The 22,285-nt window shown below is 49.6% G+C and overlaps 1 protein-coding gene across 1 annotated transcript in view; it reads right to left on the bottom strand.

Annotated features, from left to right (window-relative positions):
• Positions 1-22,285, bottom strand: part of PIP5K1C (phosphatidylinositol-4-phosphate 5-kinase, type I, gamma) — an 87,204-nt gene that overhangs the window by 4,160 nt on the left and 60,759 nt on the right. Inside the window, exons 13-20 of the mRNA XM_015420587.1 lie at positions 15,706-15,754; positions 12,871-12,955; positions 10,473-10,634; positions 6,542-6,680; positions 5,696-5,728; positions 4,315-4,443; positions 2,071-2,203; positions 1,629-1,675 (exon numbers count right to left, since the gene is read on the bottom strand). Coding sequence (XP_015276073.1) covers positions 1,646-1,675; positions 2,071-2,203; positions 4,315-4,443; positions 5,696-5,728; positions 6,542-6,680; positions 10,473-10,634; positions 12,871-12,955; positions 15,706-15,754 — 760 coding nt within the window. The 3' untranslated portion in view covers positions 1,629-1,645. The remainder of the gene's footprint in view (positions 1-1,628; positions 1,676-2,070; positions 2,204-4,314; positions 4,444-5,695; positions 5,729-6,541; positions 6,681-10,472; positions 10,635-12,870; positions 12,956-15,705; positions 15,755-22,285) is intronic.

The following is a 22,285-nucleotide window of genomic DNA, read 5'->3' as shown; positions in this document are numbered from 1 at the left end:
GGGGGAGGGTGTAATCGAGAGGGGAATGAATGCAACGGGGGAGGGTGTAATCGAGAGGGGAATGAATGCAACGGGGGAGGGTGTAATCGAGAGGGGAATGAATGCAACGGGGGAGGGTGTAATCGAGAGGGGAATGAATGCAACAGGGGAGGGGGGTAATTGGCTGTCTGGAAATGTTGGGTTTGGTCTTGCCCTGCTGCGGAGGGAGCGGAGCAACTCTGGCGTCATCCCACTGGAGCCCGGGGAGGCCAAAAAAAGGGCCAAGATTTGGGGCTCAACGTGGTAGGGATCCTGATTAAGGAGCTTTATGGGCTGGGGGGGGGGAAGGGTAAGGCCTGTTACACCAGGGCCTTGGAGATGCGGCCATCACACTGCAATTCAACTACAGTGACTCAAGTCTTGGGCAGCTAAGAAGAAGAAGAAGTAGAGAGACTGGATTGATACCCCGCCCTTCACTACCCAAAGGAGTCTCAGAGCGGCTTACAACCTCCTTTCCCTTCCCCTCCCTGCAACAGACACCCTGTGAGGTAGGTGGGGCTGAGAGAGCTCTTGACAGAAACTGCTCTTTTTCAATAACAGCTCTTATCAGAACTACGGCTTGCCCAAGGTCACCCAGCAGGTGCAAGTGGAGGAGGGGGAATCAAACCCGGTTCTCCCAGATTAGAGTCCGTGCACTTAACCACTACACCAAACTGGCACTAAAAAAGACGGGCCCCATTTCCAGGTGGCAGGCAGTCGGTGTTCTCAGAGCAGCCTGGTTTCTACACACTCAAGGGGCTGTATATTTGAGGCGGCTGCTTTTGAATTGCCCCCAACTGGAGGTGGCTGAAGACGATCACCGTGCCCCTTTGGGATTCATCGATCTGGCACTTCTCCAAGGCCAAGAAGAAGAGACAGCTGTTTCTCCCAAACGTGGTTAGGCGATCAAGGGCACATCTGGTGAGCCTGTCCCCAGACAGAGTCTTCCCCCACTGCAAACGTGAAGGAATTATCATATTTAACCCTGCTGGATTTAGGACCCGGGTTTGAAACTGGCCAACAAATCATCATTTTGCAGGGGAACTAAGGTGGGCTCGGCTGCGTTTAGGTCAGTGGAATGGAGCCAGAGGGCTCGCAGGAGGGAAGAGAATTGATGCCAGAGAAAGTGAGAGAGAGAAAGCACGTGATCGTCTCTCGCCCATTTGGGATTCCTCGACTTCAGCTGGGAGAGCCCACTGAACAGTAAGAGCGGCACATGGCGGGGTGGGGGAGAACGTGTCACAGACCCTCAGCTGGGGATTTTGAGTCCAAGACAAGCCCCTTGAGTACATCCTCACCCCCTCGCCTGAAGAAAATGCAACTTCACTTCCTCTTCCCCTGGAGCCGCTCCTGCCCTGCCCTTGACTTTCTTTGGGGGGGGGGGAAGGGGCAGAAAATGGTTTGGGGGAAAAGAGAAGGTGAAGTCCCATGCTCACCAAGCTTGGGGGGGTGGAGGAGAAAATTCTCCCCCCAAAAAAATCGGGCCAGGGAAGGGGAGGCAGGCACTTTTCATGTGTTAGGGGGCAGATGAATCCCCTTTACAAATTTGCCAGGAACTGGCAGACGGAACTCGGCACACGTCCACCGCACACCAACTCTGGCTCACTTACGCCCCCGCTCAGCCTCCCTAGACTTCCTCCTCTGCACCCGTTTCTGCCTGCAGGGAAAGGAAAACACGTCAGAGTTTGCTGAGCGCCTATTCCAGAGAATTCAAAGAGTTCCGACTGCCACACGATGGCCTTTGGGGGACCCTGATTAGAGGCCCCCCTCCCACAGCCTACCCTGAACAGAAAGGGAGAAAAGAACTTGCAAGGCAACCAACCTGAAACGGTGTTTTGGGGAATGTCGACCGTCTAGCCGGCATTCGGAAGGTTAAAGGCTTTCCCCCACAATGTATGCGGAAGAGGGGGGAGAGAGAAAGAATGAAAGACCATGGGGGCAAAGAGAGGAAGAAAAAGAAGGGCAGAGGAGAGGAGAAAGAAGCAGAGCGAACCACAGCTAACGGAAAAACCTTCTCGTCGCCAAAGAGGTTTTTTTTAAAAACTGACTTACAAAATAGATATCTGGGACTGGGAGCTCCTCCTCATCTGAGGCCTGGCTGGCCGGCTCGGAGGCTTGGCTGGCCGTCTCCACCTCGATGGAAGCCGCCGTCAGCACCGGGGCACACGCCAGCAAGGCTGCTTGCCTGGGGGGGGGGGAGAGAACCAGAGAAGAGAACTTACTGAGGGTCACGGCATCACCCTGGCGGGTTTCCACAACCGCGGCACCCTGCACCCCAAGGGGCGGTTCTGTTGGCCGGACACAACGAAAGCCAACAGCTCTTCTCTCTAGGCAGTTCTGTGTGTTGTCTCAAATGAGACAGCGTTTCCCTCAGGTTTAAACTGAAAGATTTACGCCTTCATAAGAACATAAGAGAAGCCAAGGTTGGATCAGGCCGATGGCCCATCTACTCCAACACTCTGTCACAAAGTGGCCAAAAATAACAGGTGCCATCAGCAGGTCCAGAAGTGGAGCCAGGACACTAGAAGCCCCCCCAATGTTGCCCACCCCCAAGCACCAAGAATACAGAGCATCACTTGCCCCAGACTGAGAGTTCCTGTCTACACCTTGTGGCTAATAGCCACTGATGGACCTCTGCTCCATATGTTTATCTAATTCCCCCTTGAAGCCGCCCGTGCTTGTAGCTGCCGCCACCTGCTGTGGCAGTGAATTCCATGTGTTCATCACTCTTTGGGATGCACGCACTCTGTCCCATTTAATTCTTTTCTTTTAATTTTGGTTACATTTTTCTTGTTAAACTGTTTTGAGCTACTGCCTGGAGAGGTGACGTATCCCGTTTCTAAATACATTTAGAAGTGGAGTTTTCTGTACGTGCCAGACCAGCATGAGAACCGAGGGCTTGTGTGGAGATGGGCGCATACCAAAATTAATTGTATTTCTGTCACTCTGCAGGGGCTGCTATGGGTGTCTTAACTGCATTGAAAGACCGGGGGGGGGGGAATGACCCCCCCAAAGTGGGGCCTGGGCTACAGATATAGCCAAGTTAGCTGAGGTTAGCTTTTGAAACCAGGATCCGGCTTGCTAACAATCACTCAAACGCCTGCTTTGCCTTGACAGACACCTTGGCTCTGCAGTCGGGGATCCAGAACCTGAAAAGGTGAGTCAAACAGAAAAGAGGGCCAGGAATTATTACCAGTGAGACACCACTTGGCATGTGATTGCATCTTTGGAGGCCTCATTTGTACTTTTATTCTGTGGCTAGTGGTTTCATTTTGGAACGACCTTTTTTCTGGTCCTGCTTGTATTTCTATTTTATCTCTGTATGATTGTACTGTACTATTATATAAGCCAATATGTTCCTCACTGTGTTTGACCTCTGAAGAAGGCCTATGCAGGCCGAAACGCGTCAGGTCAAGCCCGTTAGCCCTTGTGTGTTAAGATTCTGGTATTTTTACATGAGGTGTAGATTGGGCCCTTATATTTTTTAAAAATTCTTTCTCAATAAATACATGTATCTTTTTATATACTATATAGCAGGTATGTCCAACAGGTAGATCGCAATCTACCAGTAGATCGCCGAGGGGTCAGAGGTAGATCACCAACCCCACTTGGTCTCCTGGTATAAAATAAAATAAAAAACGTTCGCAGTTCTTTCTGGATCTTCGTCTCTCTGTTTTGTTTTTGCTTATTTTGCTTACCAGTAAAGGACAGTGGGTGCATTATAAATGGCGTGTGTGGGGGGGGAACCCAACTTTAGTGCGTTAAAATCTAATTTGAAACTAATTTGAAACTTTATTTTCATGGTGGTAGATCACCGGCACTTTTGACCGGAAAAAATAGATCACTACCTGTTCGAAGTTGGACATGCCTGCTATATATATATATTAAGCTTTTATTGTTGGCCCTCTTTTCTATTTGACTAACCTTTTCAGGTTCTGGATCCCAGGTTTCTAGGTTCAGTTCCCCCACCCACCCACCCCCTTTTGTCCCAGTCTGCAGTCAGGGAGCCATGTTGGAGGATAAACCAGGAATCCCTGCATTCACACAATGTATGTGGCTCTGCAGCCAGCTGAAAGCCACGGTTCCAGGTGCTGGTTTGACGCATCTCTAACCAACCATGGAGAGTGAAGCGGCCCGGGGATCAGGCAAACCACAGGAATCACACTTCTGTGATGTTTCAACTGAGCAGACCCAGCTCTTCCCAATCTTCACTATGCGGGCAACCCACTGCATGCTCGGAAAACTACTGCTTCCCCCAAAGGTGCGTGGGTGACGGCATCCATCGGCAACAACTACCCTGCGACAGCATCGGCCTCTGACCCCACATCAGCTGCATCCGGGACCACAATCTCGATGTCGCACTTGGGCTTGAGTTCCACCGTGATCTGTTGGAGATCGTCTTCGATCCGGACCTCTTCACGGGACCTGCAGGTTGGAGGGACAAAGTGCTTGTGCTCAGTTTCGCGTCTGTGCTGTTTCCCTGTATCTAGGCTATTCTTATCCCGCCCTTCTCCTCTAAGTAGCTCAGGGCAGCAAATCAGCACACGGGAATCTGGGATCAGCCAATACACACTGAATCAGACCACTAGTCCCTCAAGGTCAGTACTGCCAACTCTGACTGGCAGTGGCTCTCCAGGGTCTTAAGAAAGCCAGTTTGGTTAGTGGTTAAGTGTGCGGACTGTAATCTGGGAGAACCGGGTTTGATTCCCCACTCCTCCACTTGCACCTGCTGATGTGACCTTGGGTCAGTCACAAGCTCTGGCACAGCTGTCCTTGAAAAAGAGCAGTCTCTGTCAAGAGCTGTCTCAGCCCCACCCACCTCACAAGCAGTGTTCCCCCTAAGCTGAGTTAGTGTGAGCTAGCTCAGTATTTTAGCCTCCGGCTCACACATTTTTGTCTTAGCTCAGGAAGGAGGGCTCCAGAGCAAAGTAATTGATGCAGCAGCCAAATTGCCTGCTTACAACTTTAATGCCAGCAGCTCACAAAGTAGATTTTTTGCTCACAAGAGTCCACAGCTTAGAGGGAACATTGCTCACAGGGTGTCTGTTGTGGGGAGGGGAAGGGAAAGGAGTTTGTAAGCCGCTCTGAGACACCTTTGGGTAGTGAAGGGCAGAGTATAAATCCAATCTCTTCTTCTTCTTCTTAAGCAGAGGCGTTTCCCATCACGTACTGCTTTATTCTTTTAACTGGCGATGCCGGGGATTGAACCTGGGACCTTCTGTAGGCCAAGCAGATGCTCTGCCACTGAGTCACACCCCTTCCCTGTACAATCAGACTGCAGCAGGACTCAGAAATGGGGTTCAAATGGTTTATGCCTGACAAAAATTGCAGTGCAAAAAGGTGTGTGTGTGTGAAAATACAACATAACAATCTTTATCGCAAATAAGTTATAGTGCTTACAGTCTTACATTTACAACAAGCAGCCCGATATTTATTTGCAATAAAGATTTTGACGTTCTATGGTACCTTTGCATTTTCATCCCTTTGTCAGTTATTAAGAAAGGAAATGTCACTTGCCCTAAATCACTTGCTCTTTAATGTGTTGAGAGGGCAGCCTCAACACGGTTTTCCGAACAAAACAAACCCTGCCACGCAACACTGTGGAGTACTGCCCTGGGACCTTCCAATGGCAGAAGAGCGTTCAATGAGGTCATGTGTGACTTATGACAAGGCTCACCTTCCATCCTGCCCCGAGGACTGCGTACGCCGCCTGCGAAAGAAAAATACAGCTTGGACCAAAGGGTAACTCACACAAGAGTGCTCATTCACACACACACACATGCATACATACAACCTTGAAGGGGATGTTCTGTTCAGTGGCTGATGCTCTGATAATAATTCTCCCCATCAAAACCACATCTGGTTGCTCGGTGTTAATTAAGGCTGTCGATTAGCATTCGAGGCCTAAGCGCTTTGGGGCGTGTTTCTGGAGCAAAGAGAGGCGTGCACGCTCCATGACAACCTTGTTCCTCCCAGCAAGGCCTTCTGCAGGTACCATCCCGCAAGCAGGCAAAACCGATAACTGCCCGTACACGTGGCCTTCTCTGCTGTGGCCCCCCACCTTACGGAATGGCCTCCCCGATGAGGTCAGGGTGGCTACCACCCTCCCTCCTGGCTCCCTGTAAACTATGCAAAACGGAATTATTCAGGAGGGTTTTTTTGGACAGGTAAACAGCACGGCACTATAATTAAATGGTCAGAAAGTTGCACTGGACAGGGGCTATTTGCCTACACTACCACATCGCCACTTGTCACCGTAAGGATGCTCCAGACTTGGTAGTTTCTGCACTGCCAAACGTTATCATGTTCAAAAATGCATGCCTCGTTCCAGCTCTGTTTGAGATTTCTGTCTCTTTTCAGATTTCTGTAGCCCAAACCTTTTTGTGCTGTTTTTTTAATCCTCCATCCATTTGGCGGTGACTGACTTGTAAACCGTCTCACATCTCAGCGAGAAAAGCCGACGGTGAATAACCAGATAAATAAAACATTCTCCAACTCGAGACACACGATCCGGTCCTCTTACCTATACCTGGGTTGCTCCGAGGACTCGGAAGGAGACCGCTCGGGGACAGAAAGAGACGTTGACGAGAGTGTCGTGGCTATGGAGGCGGTGGTGGCTTCTTCGAAGGACGGAGGGGTGCAAGGAAGCAGGTCTGGCCGGCCTGATTAGCCCACAGGGGGGGAAAAGGAAACCGCAGAATGTTGAGGCTGCCGGGTTGGCTCATTGGCGCACTTTCCACACAGCCATTGTATGCACAGGCGTACATACTCTTAGTACCTCCATTCAAGGAGGAGCACATCTGCCAAGCCCCAGAGCCAGCAAAGATGATCTGGTCTGTGGTTAGGGTGTCAGCAGGCCTGTAGCCACAGTGGTGCACAACGGGGCAGGGCCCCACCAATCATTTGTCGCGCCCCTCCAATCAGCACTAGGGGTTGCTGTGAAATCCGTCACAAGTCCTCTGCCAATGAGAGAGGGCCTTTCCTTCAATCCCACCTCCCTCCCAGGCTTCGCCAATTCTCCTTCCCTCCTCCCACCTCCCTCCCAGGCTTGGCCAATGAGGAATATGTTCTCCTCTCTTCCCGCCTCCCTCCCAGAGTTTGCCAATGAGGGAGAGAGTCTCTTCCCCTCCTCCCGCCTCCTTCTCAAGTTTCCCTCTTGCACTTTGCTTCCTGCACAAAGGCGTTGCTCCTGTTGTGCTTTGAAGCATGGGACACAGTCCTTTTCACACCTTAGCTTGCTAGCTTGTGCCAGTCATGGATTCCTCTGATCAGCAGCCCTGTAGCACATTAAGGTAGAAGGGTTTTTTTGGGGGGGGGGGCGCTCTATTTTAGCCTAGGTGGACTCGTGACCATTTTACAGTCTGCTGGTTTCCATGCAGCTGTACTGGCCCTTGGAAACACTTGGGGTGGGTGGGGGAAAGAGCTCTGCGCCACGAGCCCACCGTGGAGGGAGGCATCACAGCATTTTATGGTGATAATGAATTGGTGCTGGCAATCATTTTTGCCTTCTCTTTTAAATAGCCTCAGCGGGGAGGGGTGTGTGTCAATCTCTGTTTCTGTAGAGGGGCGCCTCCCCAGCTTCTCTTCCCAAAAAAATCCACCCTTCCCCTGCACGCCAGGCGGGCTGTAGCTGCAAAGGAAAACTGTGTGTGTGTGTGTGTGTGTGTGTGTGTACATACTTGCTAGGGTTGCCAACGCCATGTTGGGAAATTCCTGGAGATTTGGGGGACTGGAGCCCGGGGAAGGTGGGGGGGGGGGACACTAATCAGGTACGGCACAACAGAGTCTACACTCTGAAGTGGCCATTTTCTCCAGGGGAAGTGCTGTTTCTAGTCTGGTGATCACTTGTAACTCTGGGAGGTCTCCAGGCCCCGCCTGGAGGTTGGCAACCCATCTGCATTCCAGCCTGAGTGCCGATAGCTAGCCTTAAGTCGTCCTGTAGCAAGTTATGTGGTGCCAAACCAGACCGGGGTTTTAGGCTTTTGGGTTGGGGGATAAGTTTGATGGAAAATGACGTTGGAAATCAAAGGGGCCACCCATCCAAGAAAACACAGTTTTCTGTGTTCTGTGCGATGCTCCCTCCCAGCCAAACCATGCTGGCACCACGCTGTTCAACCCCACCCCACCCTGGCCTGTTAGGTCTGGGATCCCAAGACTTATACAGAGATTTCCTGTTTTGGAACAGAGGGCAAGGCTTCTGTTTTATCTGTGATCCACAACCCGACGCCGCGTCAAAGGAGTGGAGGCTAGACTGCCCCTCAGGGGTACCACCTACACGCCACTGCATTAGAGACCAGTGTTCCCTCTAAGATGAGTTAGTGTGAGCCAGCTCACAGTTTTTTTAGCCTCCAGCTCACGCATTTTTGTCTCCCCTCAGGAAGGAGGGCTACAGAGCAAACTGATTTATGCAGCAGCCAAACACCTGCTCACAACATTAATGCCAGCTGCTCACAAAGTAGAGTTTTTTGCACACAAGACTCCACAGCTTCGAGGGCGCACTGTTAGAGACAGAGATTGTCTTTCCACAATGGCTGAGGAAAGCGTGGCCCAAAGACACCCTTCAGTTTTCACCCCATTCACTGAGCCCTGGTCTCTGCTACAGACAACAAGGTTCGGGAAGGACGGGAGAGAGAAAAGATACACACACGCACGCACAGAGACGTCACTTTACTAAAAGCTAAGGCAGGGGTCCCCAACCCTTTTGAGCCTGTGGGCACCTTTGGACTTCTGGCGCAGTATGGTGGGCACAGCAACAAAATAACTGCCACAAAAGGGCCGCTGCAGGAAGTGGAGCCAGCCACAAAATGGCTGCTGCAGCTTACCTTCAATCACACAGTGAAAATCCTTGCGCGGCGGTGGCTGCCGCCGCCAAAGCAATATTTCTAAAAATCTGCACCGCCAATCAAAACTCCAACGGGCCAATCAGAAGCCTTGCTGGAGAAAGCCCCGCCTGGCCCCTCCCAGTTACTAAAAAATACTTTGCGGACACCAGGAAAGGTGTCAGCGGGCACTGTGTTGGGCAGCCCTGAGTGAAGGCATCTAGCGTCTTAAGGTGTAGAGCTGCTGCCCATATCTGCTTCCCCAGCAGAGGCCGGGTCAAAGTCAGGGACTGTACCGTCTCACCCGAGGGAATTAACTTTGCCTCTGAAGGAGAAGAAGAAGAGCGATCTAACCAAAGACGGCCTCCTCCAGAGAGAGAAAAGACAACAGATAGGTATTTTAACAGGCATGGGGCTTTCTAGGAGATCCAGAACTGGTTCTCTTTTAGCTAGTGCTGTATGTTTTTCCTCTTTTACAAACTGGCTTATTTACTGGTTCAAACGAGTTGCTCGGGCCCAGTGTTCCCTCTAAGCTGAGTTAGTGTGAGTTAGCTCACAGTTTTTAAAACTCTGGCTCACACATTTTTGTCTTAGCTCGGGAAGGAGGGCTCCAGAGCAAACTAATTTATGCAGCAGCCAATCACCCACTCACGACTTTTAATGCCTATAGCTCACAAAGTAGAATTTCTGCTCACAAGACTCCACAGCTTAGAGGGAGCTTGGCTTGGGCCCCACGGCAGCAGGGGTGGAATTCTGGGGAGGCCGGACCTTGTCCTTATCCGGACCTAGTCCTTATCATCTCGAGGTCTTGTTTAAAGTTTTACGCATGTTAAATTCTCAGCATGTAACCTCTGGCTTGGGCTACATTAGCAGAAAAAGTGAAGCACTCAGAAAATTAAATGTCAATGCTTTAAAAAAAAAATTAATGAAAAACATTACACACGAGTATACCATGAAGCAGATTACAGACTTATTGAGTTCACACACATTTCTTGTCGTTTGGTACTCGTGCCATGCTGCACTAGTCTGGATTATGGCAGACTGACCCCGGCGGCCTCAGGTCATTGGGGGGGGGGAGCATCTTCCTCCCAAGTGAGAGTTCCACCCAAGCAAAGTAGGGACCTGTGGGACTTACACCAGGAAAATCCTAGGCTGAAATTCCTGGTTCGTTCGGGAAGCTCACTGGCTTAACGTCACCAGAAATGTGCTCTCGTCATAACAGCAGCTTTGCAGGGCTGTTGTGTGAGATAAAACAAGGTAGGTCTGGGTATGCTGCATGGAGGCTCTTTGGAGGAAGGGGGATGGGATACAAAGGAAGTAAGGGGGGGGGAAGCAAGACAGCTGTTGCCTTGGGAACAGGAAGAGACATCCCAGCTCCTTCCAGCACAGCTTTCCCACGGCTACTCGGGGGAACAACCGGAGCTCTTACCTTCCCCCCTCTTGTGGTTAACTTTAGTACCTGCAAAAGCACAGTGAGAAATTCAAAAAGATTTATAGGAAATGCTAGTATTTGGGGAGAGGGTAGTCTGCGCTGGGGGGCAGGGAGCAGCAGAGAGAGAGAGAGAGACACCAAATGAGCTAAGGGATGGCTGGGGACATGGCAGGGAAGCCAGGACCACAGACAAATCTCACTACCTTCATCCTCCAGCGTTGGGTAACTCCTGGCCCCGCGGAGGTCATACTGGGCCTCGTCCTTCTCCAAGGGGATCTGGCTGGCTGAGAACGCTGCCATCGGGCCGGGCGACTTGATGGCTAACAAGGCGCCTCGTCCTTTCTTGGAGGGGGATGATTTCAGAGCTGGGGAGGAGAAAAGAGAAGACATGGAGAGCCACAGTGAAGAACACAAGAAGGGGAGGGAAGCCAATGTTGGATCAGGCCAGTGGCCCATCCAGTCCAACATGCCTGTGTCACACAGTGGCCAAAAATACCAGGTGCCATCAGGAGGTCCACCAGCAGGGCCAGAACTCCAGAAGCCCTTCCCACTGTTGCCCCCCCAAGCACCAAGAAGACAGAGCAACACTGCCCCAGACATAAGAGCAGAAGAGAAGCCATGTTGGATCAGGCCAGTGGTCCATCCAGTCCAACATGCCTGTGTCACACAGTGGCCAAAAATACCAGATGCCATCAGGAGGTCCACCAGCGGGGCCAGAACTACAGAAGCCCTCCCACTGTTGCCCCCCCAAGCACCAAGATGACAGAGTATCACTGCTCCAGACATAAGAACAGAAGATAAGCCATGTTGGATCAGGCCAGTGGTCTATCCAGTCCAACACTCTGTCACACAGTGGCCAAAAATACCAGGTGCCATCAGGAGATCCAACAGCGGGGCCAGAACTCCAGAAGCCCTCCCACTGTTGCCCCCCAAGCACCAAGAAGACAGAGCATCCCTGCCCCAGACATAAGAACAGAAGAGAAGTCATGTTGGGTCAGGCCAGTGGTCCATCCAGTCCAACACTCTGTGTCACGTAGGGGCCAAAACTCAGGCGAACAGATGTTTGGAAAGGAGAAGGGGGACACCTTTCCCCCCCTAAACTATAAAAAAACACCCCAGATGCGTTATCTGGCCTCATAGGGAAGGCGCTTTAATTGCATGATCATTTTGATTGCCCTCTTCCGCACTTTCTCCTCAACGAAGGGCCGTACCAAAGGACCAGCCTAGCTGGCAGTATTCTCCAAGGTTTCAAGCAGAGGGACTTTCTACTGCCTTTTCCATATAGAGATGTCAAGGACTGAATGGTGGTCCTTCTGTCTATATGCCTAATTTGTCCTCGGACCAGTTTGTGACTGAGGACATCTGTCCTACTTCCTTTTTTAAGTGGGGGAGCTTCAACAAGCAGAGGCACATGTCTGCTAGGGCATCAGACTTCTGAGGGGGAAGATTAATACTGGATTACTTCTGTGGAGAATTTCTATCTATTTCCTCTTTCAGGAAAATGGAATCGTTGGCTTCCTTTCCCCCATTTTTGTGTGATTTTTTTTCAAAATCGTGAGCTGAAATGGCCTCAGTCTTGGGGGGGGGGGGGAGAGATGAAGTCTAAAGCTGTTCTAAAGAAATTGTAGATTTTCCGGGTTGTATGACCGTGGTCTTGGCATTGTAGGACCTGACGTTTCACCAGTAGCTGTGACTGAAAGACGGAGTACTCTCTGTGTCAAGGTGAGAAGAAAAGTGGTAGGCAGGTAATTTATATCTACTCAGGAAGGTGGGGTAGGGCTGAGTCATTATCTTCCTGAGTAGATATAAATTACCTGCCTACCATTTTTCTTCTCACCTTGACACAGAGAGTACTTTGTCTTTCTGTGTTATACCTCTGAGGAGGTCAGTCACAGCTACTGGCGAAACGTCACGTCCTACGATGCCAAGACCATGGCCGTACAGCCCGGAAAATCTACAACAGCTAATGAACCTTGGCTGTGAAAGCCTTCGATAACATGTCTAAAGCTACCCTTTATAATCTGTTTTTTAAAGCCTTGACATTCACTCTGGGTGACCAGTACTTCAGAACCAGTGTTTCCCAATCTGTGGGCCGGGCCCCGAAAGCAAATGGCAACTCTCTCACAAGTGGATCGTAACATCAGAGAGGGGGGGGGGAGGAAGAGGAGCCTGAGAGGCTCCGTGACAAATCTGGGGCTGCCTCTTCATTGTCAGCCAAACGTCCTCAAAATGCAGCGGGACAGTAGCATAGAGTTCACTTGCGAGTGGGCCCCAAAAAGTAGTACAGAAATAGGTCCCTGGTTCACAAAGTTCAAGAGCTGTTGCTCTGAACACTGAAGCCATACTGGACTAGCGAGAGCCTCACTTGTGGCCACCAGGGAGAGGAAGGCAGGGGCCCGAGAGAGGAGAGCCAGCCCCTCAGTCAAACCTATCAAAGCTCATTCCGGGGGACGGAAGCGAACTGTTAAATCTCAGGTGTTTCTCTCTGCATGAGGGAATGAGGGAATTCACAGACGGTGACTCCGTATCGCTTTCCCTTCCCGTCACCTCCTGCCAAGTTCTCTCCTCTCCACAGCCTCCCAAGGGGCAAGTGTTACTCACAGGAACTCTTCCTGAACACCGTGTTCGTCATGAACTTGAAGAACCTCTCGGCGTAGAAACTCGGCCTGTGAACCGACACCGTGTCCTAGAAAAGAGGGGGGGGCGGGATGAAGCAGGCAAGAGAGGAACCTGGGGAGACTCGTTGGCAAATTCTCAGCCAGGCTTGGCTTGGCCAAGCTGCAGCGATTAGAACTGGGCCTCTGTGCTGCCACCTTGACTGTTTTTCTGATTCTCTTTCCGTTTCAGTGGTGTGTGTGTTTTTTCCCCTCAGTCACCAAAAGGGGCAAGGCCCATCCAAGTTAAAAGTCAACGGAGGAGACGCTGGAGAATAAAGCTGAGATGTGTTCAGTCACGCGCGTGAAGAGGAAGGGCCTGTGCCAGGAGGCCGTCTTCCAGGACTTCAAAAAAGTTCTGGAAACTTTACATCTCTAGCTGTGCCACGCTCTTTGTGGAAAGGGCAGCGGTTCTGAAAGACAGCGTCCGGGCGAGGGTGTTCCAGCTCTCAGGGGCAGCAAGAAATAAAAAGCGGCAGCGCCTGACTCCCTCGAATGGCTGAAGGGGGTGAAGCATGAAGGGCAAAGAGCGCAGGCGCAGGGGCACCGGAGGCTAGGAGTGCAAAGGGGTAAGGGGGTGTGGCCGTGGGAAACACCGAGGGCAAGTAGCCGGACTCTGTGCAGAAAGGAGCAGAGAGGAAGCCAGTGTGAGGTTCGAGGAGGGTGGCGGAGAGTGGAGGGGGAGGGCAAATGATTAGGCGACAGACTCTTGGCTAGAGGGGAGAGGACCAGCGTGCAATGACACGGGGCCAGAGAAGAGGAGGTTGCCGCAGTCAAACCAGGGAGCGACTGAAAGTTTTGGAAGACAAAGGCAGACGGGGAAATCAGAGCCAGGGTGGGACACAGAAGAGCGTGCCGAGAAGCGGGAGGCAGGGGGAGAGTGATGTATCTCAATGCGGTACAGAGAAAAAAGTGAGGGGAGAGCTCTTGGGGGGGGTGTGTGCCTGTTGGTTATAGCACAGGAGGCAGCAATTGTGTGGGTGTGGGTGTGTTGGTTATAGGGGAGAGCTCTTGGGGTGTGTGTGTGTGGGTTATAGCACAGGAGGCAGCAATTAGGAGACTACTGTGTGTGTGTGTGTGTGTTGGTTATAGCACAGGAGGCAGCAATTAGGAGACTACCGGGAATCCGAAACAGCCATCCAAGAGTCCCCTCAAGGATTCCATTTTAACTAGAGGGCAAGAATTGTCCCCCTGGAATACCAGCTTCCAAAGCATTTCGGCTCCCCCAAAGGGCCCTTTTTCAATTACAGCCAGGTCTGTGCATGCCGAGTTAGGTGAATCTGGATTTCACACTGCTGATTTCCCTGACCCAGTTAGCATCCCTGCTCATGTCGCACCACATCTCTGCTAAACGTCAGCGGGTGAGGGGTACTGGGGATCTAACCACGCAGAACCCTGAAGCCCCACTGGGTAAACCCTGCTGCCCTCTGACTTTTGAGGTTTCATCCACAAGTGCTGCCGCATTTGTTTTGACAACTATAAGGGCTAGCGGCTTGCCCTCCTTAATTATGTGACCAATCAGTTGGGTAAAACTCTCAGGGCATACAAGCCCTGCACGTGATACCGAGATTGACAGATTCGATCCAGAAGCGTTGACCATTTACAGAGCTGCTGGAGTTCCCCAAATCATGGTCAACCCTTTTGACTAGGATTCGGGACATGCTTATTACGGCGGCCATCTAACAGAGCAATGCGGACAACATGCCTCAAACTGCACTCTACAGTCAATACCAGGGGTGGCCACCTCGGGATGGATGAAACCTCCCCTCCCCATTTAATCTAGTGCCCGATTCCCTTCAGCCGCAGAAACAGTAAACGCTTTGGGGCTTGCATCCCCGTTGGTGCAGAGCAGCATTTGCAGAAGCATGCTTTCCAGCCTCTCCTGCCCTGCACCTCTGGGCTGCAAGGCGGAGGACGGCAGTGGACGGGGCTGGTGAAAACTGAGCCTACCAAACTAGGGCTGCCAAGTCCCCCGGGTGGGGGCGGGGGGTTGCCTGCCCAAAGGGCCCCCAACCCACCAGTCCGGATCCGGCCGGCAGGGGGAACCCCACCCCCAAAGTGCCCAGATCGGGTCGACGTGCCCGGGGTGATGATGTCGCCCAGAAGCAACGTCATTGCGCTGGGCACGTCGCCGGGCGGCGCTCTAGCAACCAGCCTGAAAACTCTATGGTACCATAGAGTTTTCAGGCTGATTGCTAGAGCGTCGCCCGGCAACGTGCCCAGCGCGATGACATCACTTCCGGGCGACGTCATCGCAGTGCGCGCGCGAATGTCCCGGGCTGGGACCAACTTTTCCCTGCTGCGCCAGGTAAGACACTTGGCAACCCTACACCAAACTGAACTGGTAAAAAGTGACCCCATTCTTTCTACTGCAGAAGAAACCAGGCCTTTACCTCCGCTTTCTGCAATAGGCTTGGTTCGGACATTACACAAAACCAGGGTTTCCACAGTGGTAAGTCTAACAAGCCAAATGCAACAAAGATAACATTGGCCAAGGCAAACCAAGGTTTGAGTGGGCAAGTGCAAGCTGAATTCCAGTTTCACAACCTGCAGATATGATGGGAAACCCATGCTGGTTTTGCATCGTGTCTGAACAGAGGCCTTGAGCAACCAAACTGTGACTGTCTCCGAACTCTCATTTTTAATTTTTATATGGCTTGTGTCACAGGAGATTGGTGTGTGTGGCGAAACCAGATTCCTAGAAACCACAGTGGCAAATAATACAGCCGCTGGCCACCCCCACCAACAGCCCTGCCTGCTTTGTAGTTCACCTACAACTCACCCCGTCGTGAACCAGAGCCTTCCACGTATGTTCCAGCTTCTTGATGAATCTGAATTGCCAGGGAAGCGGAGGGGAGGGGGGAGAGAGAGACACACACAGATGAACAAAAGGCAGATTTTAATTGATCCCAGGCCAGACAACACCCCATTCCGCCCCACACACAAAGGGGTGGGAAATTCCAGCAGACAGATGAGTAAAACTTCCTTACAAAAGATATCACAGGAACACATTGGGATTCATTAAAGTACTTAAGAACATGAGAAGAGCCCTGATGGATCAGACCAGTAGTCTATCTAGTCCAGCATCCTGGCTCACACAGTGGCCAACCAGTTCCTCTGGAGGTCCAACAACAGAGCATAGAGACCGAGACCATCTTAAGAATGTAAGAAGAGCCCTGCTGGGTCAGACCAATGGTCCATTTAGGCCAGCATCCCGTCTCACACAGTGGCCAACCAGTCCCTCTGGAGGTCCAGCAACAGGGCATAGAGGCCAAGGCCTTCATAAGAACCCTAGAAGAGCCCTGCTGGATCAGACCAATGAGGGTCCCTCTAGTCCAGCATCCCATCTCACACAGTGGCCAACCAGTTGTTCTGGAGGGACAACAACACGGCACAGAGACCAAGACCTCCCCCTCATGTTGCCTCCTGACTCTGGGATTCAGAAGATTAGTGCCTCTGAATGTTCCCCTCAGCCATCAAGGCTAGTAGCCATTGATAGATGTATCCTCCATGACTTTTAAAGCTGTTTATTCCTCTGGCCATCATTCACCACCACATCCTCAGGCAGCGAATTCCACATTTTAAGCACTCTCTGTATCGACCTGTATCTTGCCTTTCTATAAAGCTTGAGGCAGCCAACAAGCAGCCTTAGAAAGGTTAACTGAAAAACGAATATGAAACATCGACAGGTACCATATATCACCATGCTAAAAAAAAAGTGCCATGGTAACAGCATAAAAAAACTATGCCTACTGGGGGGGAATATAATATAGAACATTATAATATAGCGTTACCTGGGATCCCCAAGGTTGTGCACGTGGGCACCACGACACCTGCTGACACCTTTCTGGGTTCCCACTAGGTGTTTTTAGAAAACGGGTGGGGCTCTTGCCAAGCAGGGCTTCTGATTTGCCACTGGAGATCTAGCTGGCCGTGCAGGTTAAAAATAACTGCTTCGAAGACAGCTGCCACCACACGGTTTCCTGTATTCTCTCCCACCCCCTTCCCCCCAGTGTATTTTTAATTACCACTTGTCTCCCTTGCACTTGGACCTCCTCTGTGTGTGGCTCCACTTCGTATGAAAGTAATTTTGTGATTGGCTCTCCCTCCCAAGGCAGCCATTTTGTGATTGGCTCTCCCTCCCAAGGCAGCCATTTTGTGATTGTGGCCACCACCCTGGGTTGGAATTCCAAAGGCACTCTATACTGGTGGCACAGCGCGGCGACGGGCGGGGCTCGGGTCGCTCTGAGACGCCCAACTCTTTTTCGCATTTTTCGGGGCCTCCTGGAGTCCGTGAGAGCCCCGACAGCTCTCTTGGGGGGAGAGCTGGGGCAGGGGGTTCTGTGGCGGGCCCCCCCGTGACTGGCAACGCAGGGGGGTGTCCGCTTCTTACCCCGAAGCAGGCGCAGATTACGAGAGAGAACATGGTCGCCATGTTCTCTGCAGCTGCTGCCTTCCGTTTGTTTTAATTATACTTAAACTCGTATGGGATTATAAATACAGCTACGAAGGAAACAGGATTTATAGCAAGTGCATGCATCTTCAAGTGGAAAACGAAAGAACCCCGAACTGTTTGGCGCAAAAGGAAAAGAGAGCGGCCAGAAAAAAGAGAGAAGCTAAGTAAAAAAAAAATTGTTTTCTGCTTTTCTTCGGGGGAAAAGGTATTGGTTTCTTGAGACAGGACTACAGATATAGAACTTGAACTACACTGTGTGAAAATGACTGAGCTAGAGAACGAAATGGATGAGGACATGTTGGTTGGAGAGATGACGGTGGAGCAGTTTCTAGAGGTCTTGAAAGAGGGAATTCAAGAGGGTATTAAAGCGGGCATAAAAGCAGCATTTGCAAGCTTATATGAACCCCCTATGCTACTGGAGCCTCCTGAAACTATTGAAAAATCTACCCAGAGTTTGGAGACTATGGAGCAGACTTTGGAGGTTGGACAAGAAAAGAGAGATATGGAGCTGCTACATATATTGATACCAAGGCAAAACAAGGGAGCAATCAAAAGAAGCCAATTGAAGAGAGAGAAGAAGAAAGGAAAAGGAATTATCTTCAAAGTGTTTAAAGTGAAGAAAAAGTCGAAAAGGGGAAGACAATACCGACTTGTAAGGAAGATTAAAGGGGCCAGGACGATATGGAGACAGGCTTTTTCAAAAAATATCGAAGAGACTGGAAATGAATACCCATCGGTGCAAAGGGAAAGTTTTTTTTGAAAGAGCATATAGACATGTTACTGCGGACAGAAAAATTGATGACGTATAGAAGGCATCTCAAATTACGTGACTTTATTTTGACTATAGGTGTATAATCCGATCAGAGTAAATGGATAACAGGTTACAGAACTAAGGGATCTTTATATTTGACTATATGAATAGGTATTGATTAGATTAGTGTAAAGTGATGCTAGAATATAGGAGTTGGGGCTAAGTGTTAGTGGGGGGAAGAGAATTAAAGGTGGTGGCACAAAATGATCAGTGGAAAGTAAAAGGATCCACTAAAATAATTGTGTCTGTTTCATATAGGGATGTGGAGATGGTTCTTTTTATTATTATTTTTGTTTTGTGTGTGTGTGTGTTTGTTTTGTTTTTTTCTTTGTGAAGTTTTTGGAGGAATTGGATAAAAGATAAATTAATTATATAGGGGAAAATATTTATGGAATGTCTATTTATTTATTTACTTATTTGGTTTGGTATAAAATGAAATGAAATGATTTGATTAATATGAAGGGATTTTGGTTTACTATGAAAATATGAATGAATTGATTTGATTAATGTTGGAATGCATATATAGTGCTTGGATAAACCGTCGGTCCATCAAGGTCAGTATTGTGTATTCAGACCGGCTCTTCGATAAATTTGATTAATATGAAGGGATTATGGTTTATTATGAAAATAATGGATTGATTTGATTAATGTTGAAATGCATATATACTGCTTAGATTAGCGGCTCTTCTATAAATGAGTTTAAAACATTAGATAGAATATTTTTAAAGTTTAATGACTTTAAAGAACAATCCTGACTGGAATAGGCAGGAGGTAAACAATGAAAATATTGGAAAAATTAAAATAAAAAGAAACAAAACATTAAAATAGAATAAAAACAAGTTAATTTAAAATGACATAAAAATTTAAATGGTAGGAAAATTAATATTGATGGAATAAGTGGAAATTCAGATAGTGGACTGTCTTAAGAAAATAAGGTTGATAAAGAGAATTATAAAATGTTGATAATGGATGTATGTACTGGAAAAATTGTCCTAGTTTATGTTTATGACTGATTAAGAAGGTAAATGTAATATTGGTGGACTTGTTGCTAGTTTATGTTTATGATTGATTAAGAAGGTAAATGTAATATTGGGTGGACTTGTTGCTGTTTAGAAATTATTTATATAAGGTAATAACTGGAGGGACTGTTTATTCAAACATATTATAGGTGTATGCATGGTATTGAAAATCCAATAAAAATATATACCAAAAAAAAGGAATTCCAAAGGCACCCACAGGCTCAAAAAGGTAGGGGACCCCTGGTATAGGCGGCTAGTCAGTTCTTTCAATCTAGGATGTATCTTCTGGGACACCTAAAGAAAATCTAATTAAGAGGGAGCACACTTGCTTATTAAATAATTCCCTGACTGCTGCCAGAATTCATCTGGCTATGACTGCTGAGAACCTTCGAATGGATTTGTTGGGCTTGGAAGGTGGTTTGTAATGATCGCTACACAAACAGCCACTGTTGTGAAAATAGACCAGGGTTTCATGTTATGTCTGAACAGAGGCCTTGAGAAATCGACAAGACTATCAGATGTACAACTATCTGTGGAGGGGAAGCTCATTCAAAATAAATTTATATGGCAACAGCCAAGGTTCCCTCTAAGCTGTGGAGTCCTGTGAGCAAAAATCCTACTTTGTGACCTGCTGGCATTAAAGTTGTGAGCAGGTGATGTGGCTACTGCATAAATTAGTTTGCTCTGGAGCCATCCTTCCTGAGCTGAGACAAAAATGTGTGAGCTGGAGGCTAAAAAACTGTGAGCTAGCTCACACTAACTCAGCTTAGAGGGAACACTGGCAACAGCTGCCTTTTGTTAAATACTGGAATAATACTTATCAGTCAGAGACATGGTTTGCCACCTGTGGTCCAAGACTCCAAAATGGGTGGCACCTCTCACACTGGTAGGTCACAAGGGTAAGAGGGACAAGGAGGAAGAGGGCAAGCCACAGGGATGGGCTGTAGCTCAGTGACAGAACATCTACTTGGCATGCAGGAGGTCTCAGGTTCAATCCCCGGCATCTCCAGTTAAAAAGACCAGGTAACATGAAAGACTTCATCCAGAGACCCTGGAGAGCTGCTGTCAGTCAGAGTGGAAAACTCTGACGGACCGACGGTCTGATTTCAGTATAAGGCAGCTTCATATTGTCATCATCACAACACCAAATCCAGCTAATAAGGTTACAGCCAGTGTGTAGCGGTTAGAGGCTCGGATCGGGATCTCAGAAGACCAGGTTCGCATCCCCATTCTGGCATGGAAGTTGGCTGGGGGGCTTTGAGTCAGGAAGTCCTTCTTCACCCAAAGAGTCATTAACACGTGGAGTTCGCTGCCGCAGGAACCCGTGGTGGTACAAGCAGAGGCAGCTTCACGAGGGGATGGGATAAACCTCTGGAGGGGAGGTCCATCAGTGGCTATTAGCTGCAAGATATAGATGGAACACTGTCTAGGACAGTGATGCTCTGTATTCTTTGTGTTTGGAGGGGCCACAGTGGGAGGCCTTCTGGAGTTCTGGCCCCGCTGGTGGACCTCCTGATGGCACCTGGGTTTTGGCCAATGTGTGACACACAGTGTTGGACTGGATGGGCCACTGGCCTGATCCAACATGGCTTCTCTTGTGTTCTTATGTCTGGAGCAGTGATGCTCTATATTCTCGGTGCTTGAGGGAGGGCACCAGTGGGAGGGCTTCTAGTGTCCTGGCCCCACTGGTGGACCTCCTGATGGCACCTGGTATTTTTGGCCACTGTGTGACAACAGAGTGTCGGACTGGATGAGCCACTGGCCTGACCCAACATGGCTCCTCTTATGTTCTTATGTGTGTTCTTAAAACGTCTTATCGGATTTAAATATTATAGGCTGAGATTTTACACGTTTTAAACAGGTTTTACACGTTTTATAGAGGTTGATTTTTTTCCCTATCATATGATATGCACAAACTCTGAGAGTGTTTGATATTGTGAAGGCCTATGGCCACATACAATAAAATGATTCCGAACTCTCTGTACTCTTCAACCTAACCTACCTCACAGGGCTGTTGTAAGGATAAAATGGAGGAGAAGAGAACAATGTGAGCTGCTCTGGGGTCCCCACAGGGGAGAAAAGTGGGATGTAAATGAAGTTGATAAATAGCAACAGGAGTTCAGCGGCAAAGACTTATTCTAAGGAACAGATCTCACCAGGAGAGACTAAAAAGTGGATCCGGTTACCCAAAGTCAACGGAACAGCCCTGTGGGAAAATGCCCTCTCGCACTCCTTAGCGGCCGCTGCCCGAGTGCTTTACCTCCTCCTTCAAGACCGGCTGTTCCACGGGGCTATGGCCACAGCTTGAGAGTGGGCTAGAAGGGTGAGAAGAGCTTGGAGGGGAGTGACAGCAAATGGTGGCTGCTGCAAGGATCCCACTGGGTTGACAGAGGGGGAGAGATACCCTTTGCATAGGCAGGGGGGAGCTTTGTAAGGACATTCCTGTACCTTGAACCTGAGCTCGGAACCAGACGGCTGGTGGTTTCAGAACCAGTAAAAATCTCTAAATCTAATAGTCAGGTGTGACCAGCGTTCCCTCTAAGCCGAGTTAGTGTGAGCGAGCTCACAGTTTTTTAGCCTCCGGGTCACAGGTTTTTGTCTTCGCTCGGGAAGGTTGGCTCCAGGGCAGACTAATGTATGCAGCGGCCAAATCGCTCCCTCACGACTTTAATGCCAGTCACTCACAAAGCAGAATTTTTGCTCACAGGACTCCACGGCTTAGAGGGAGCACTGGCGTGTGACCCAATCTGCAGGTATCTAAATCCAAGAAATGGGGCCATGGTGACTTAAAACCGATTCTTCTGCAAGCTTGGTGAATTCCCGGGGTTTGTATTAAAGTCGGAAAATTTTAAAAAAAACAACACTGGGGGGGGGGATCCAATTCCCCCCCCCCCACTTATCTTGGTTCTACAGATTTGATAGTGACAGACTCCAGGAGCTGCTCTCGGCCCGGTTGCCACCACAGTGGACTCCAGGAGCCATTTCAGGCTCCGAGTGGCTCCCAGACACTGCCGCTCCTGGGGAGGCCTGGAGCTGCTTCAGACTCACCAGTGGGGGATTTCCCCCACCCACCCAC

The sequence above is a fragment of the Gekko japonicus genome, unplaced genomic scaffold (assembly GCF_001447785.1).
Source record: "Gekko japonicus isolate JY-2015 unplaced genomic scaffold, Gekko_japonicus_V1.1 scaffold884, whole genome shotgun sequence".
NCBI lineage: Eukaryota > Metazoa > Chordata > Lepidosauria > Squamata > Gekkonidae > Gekko > Gekko japonicus.
This window is presented reverse-complemented; position numbering and strand designations above follow the sequence as displayed.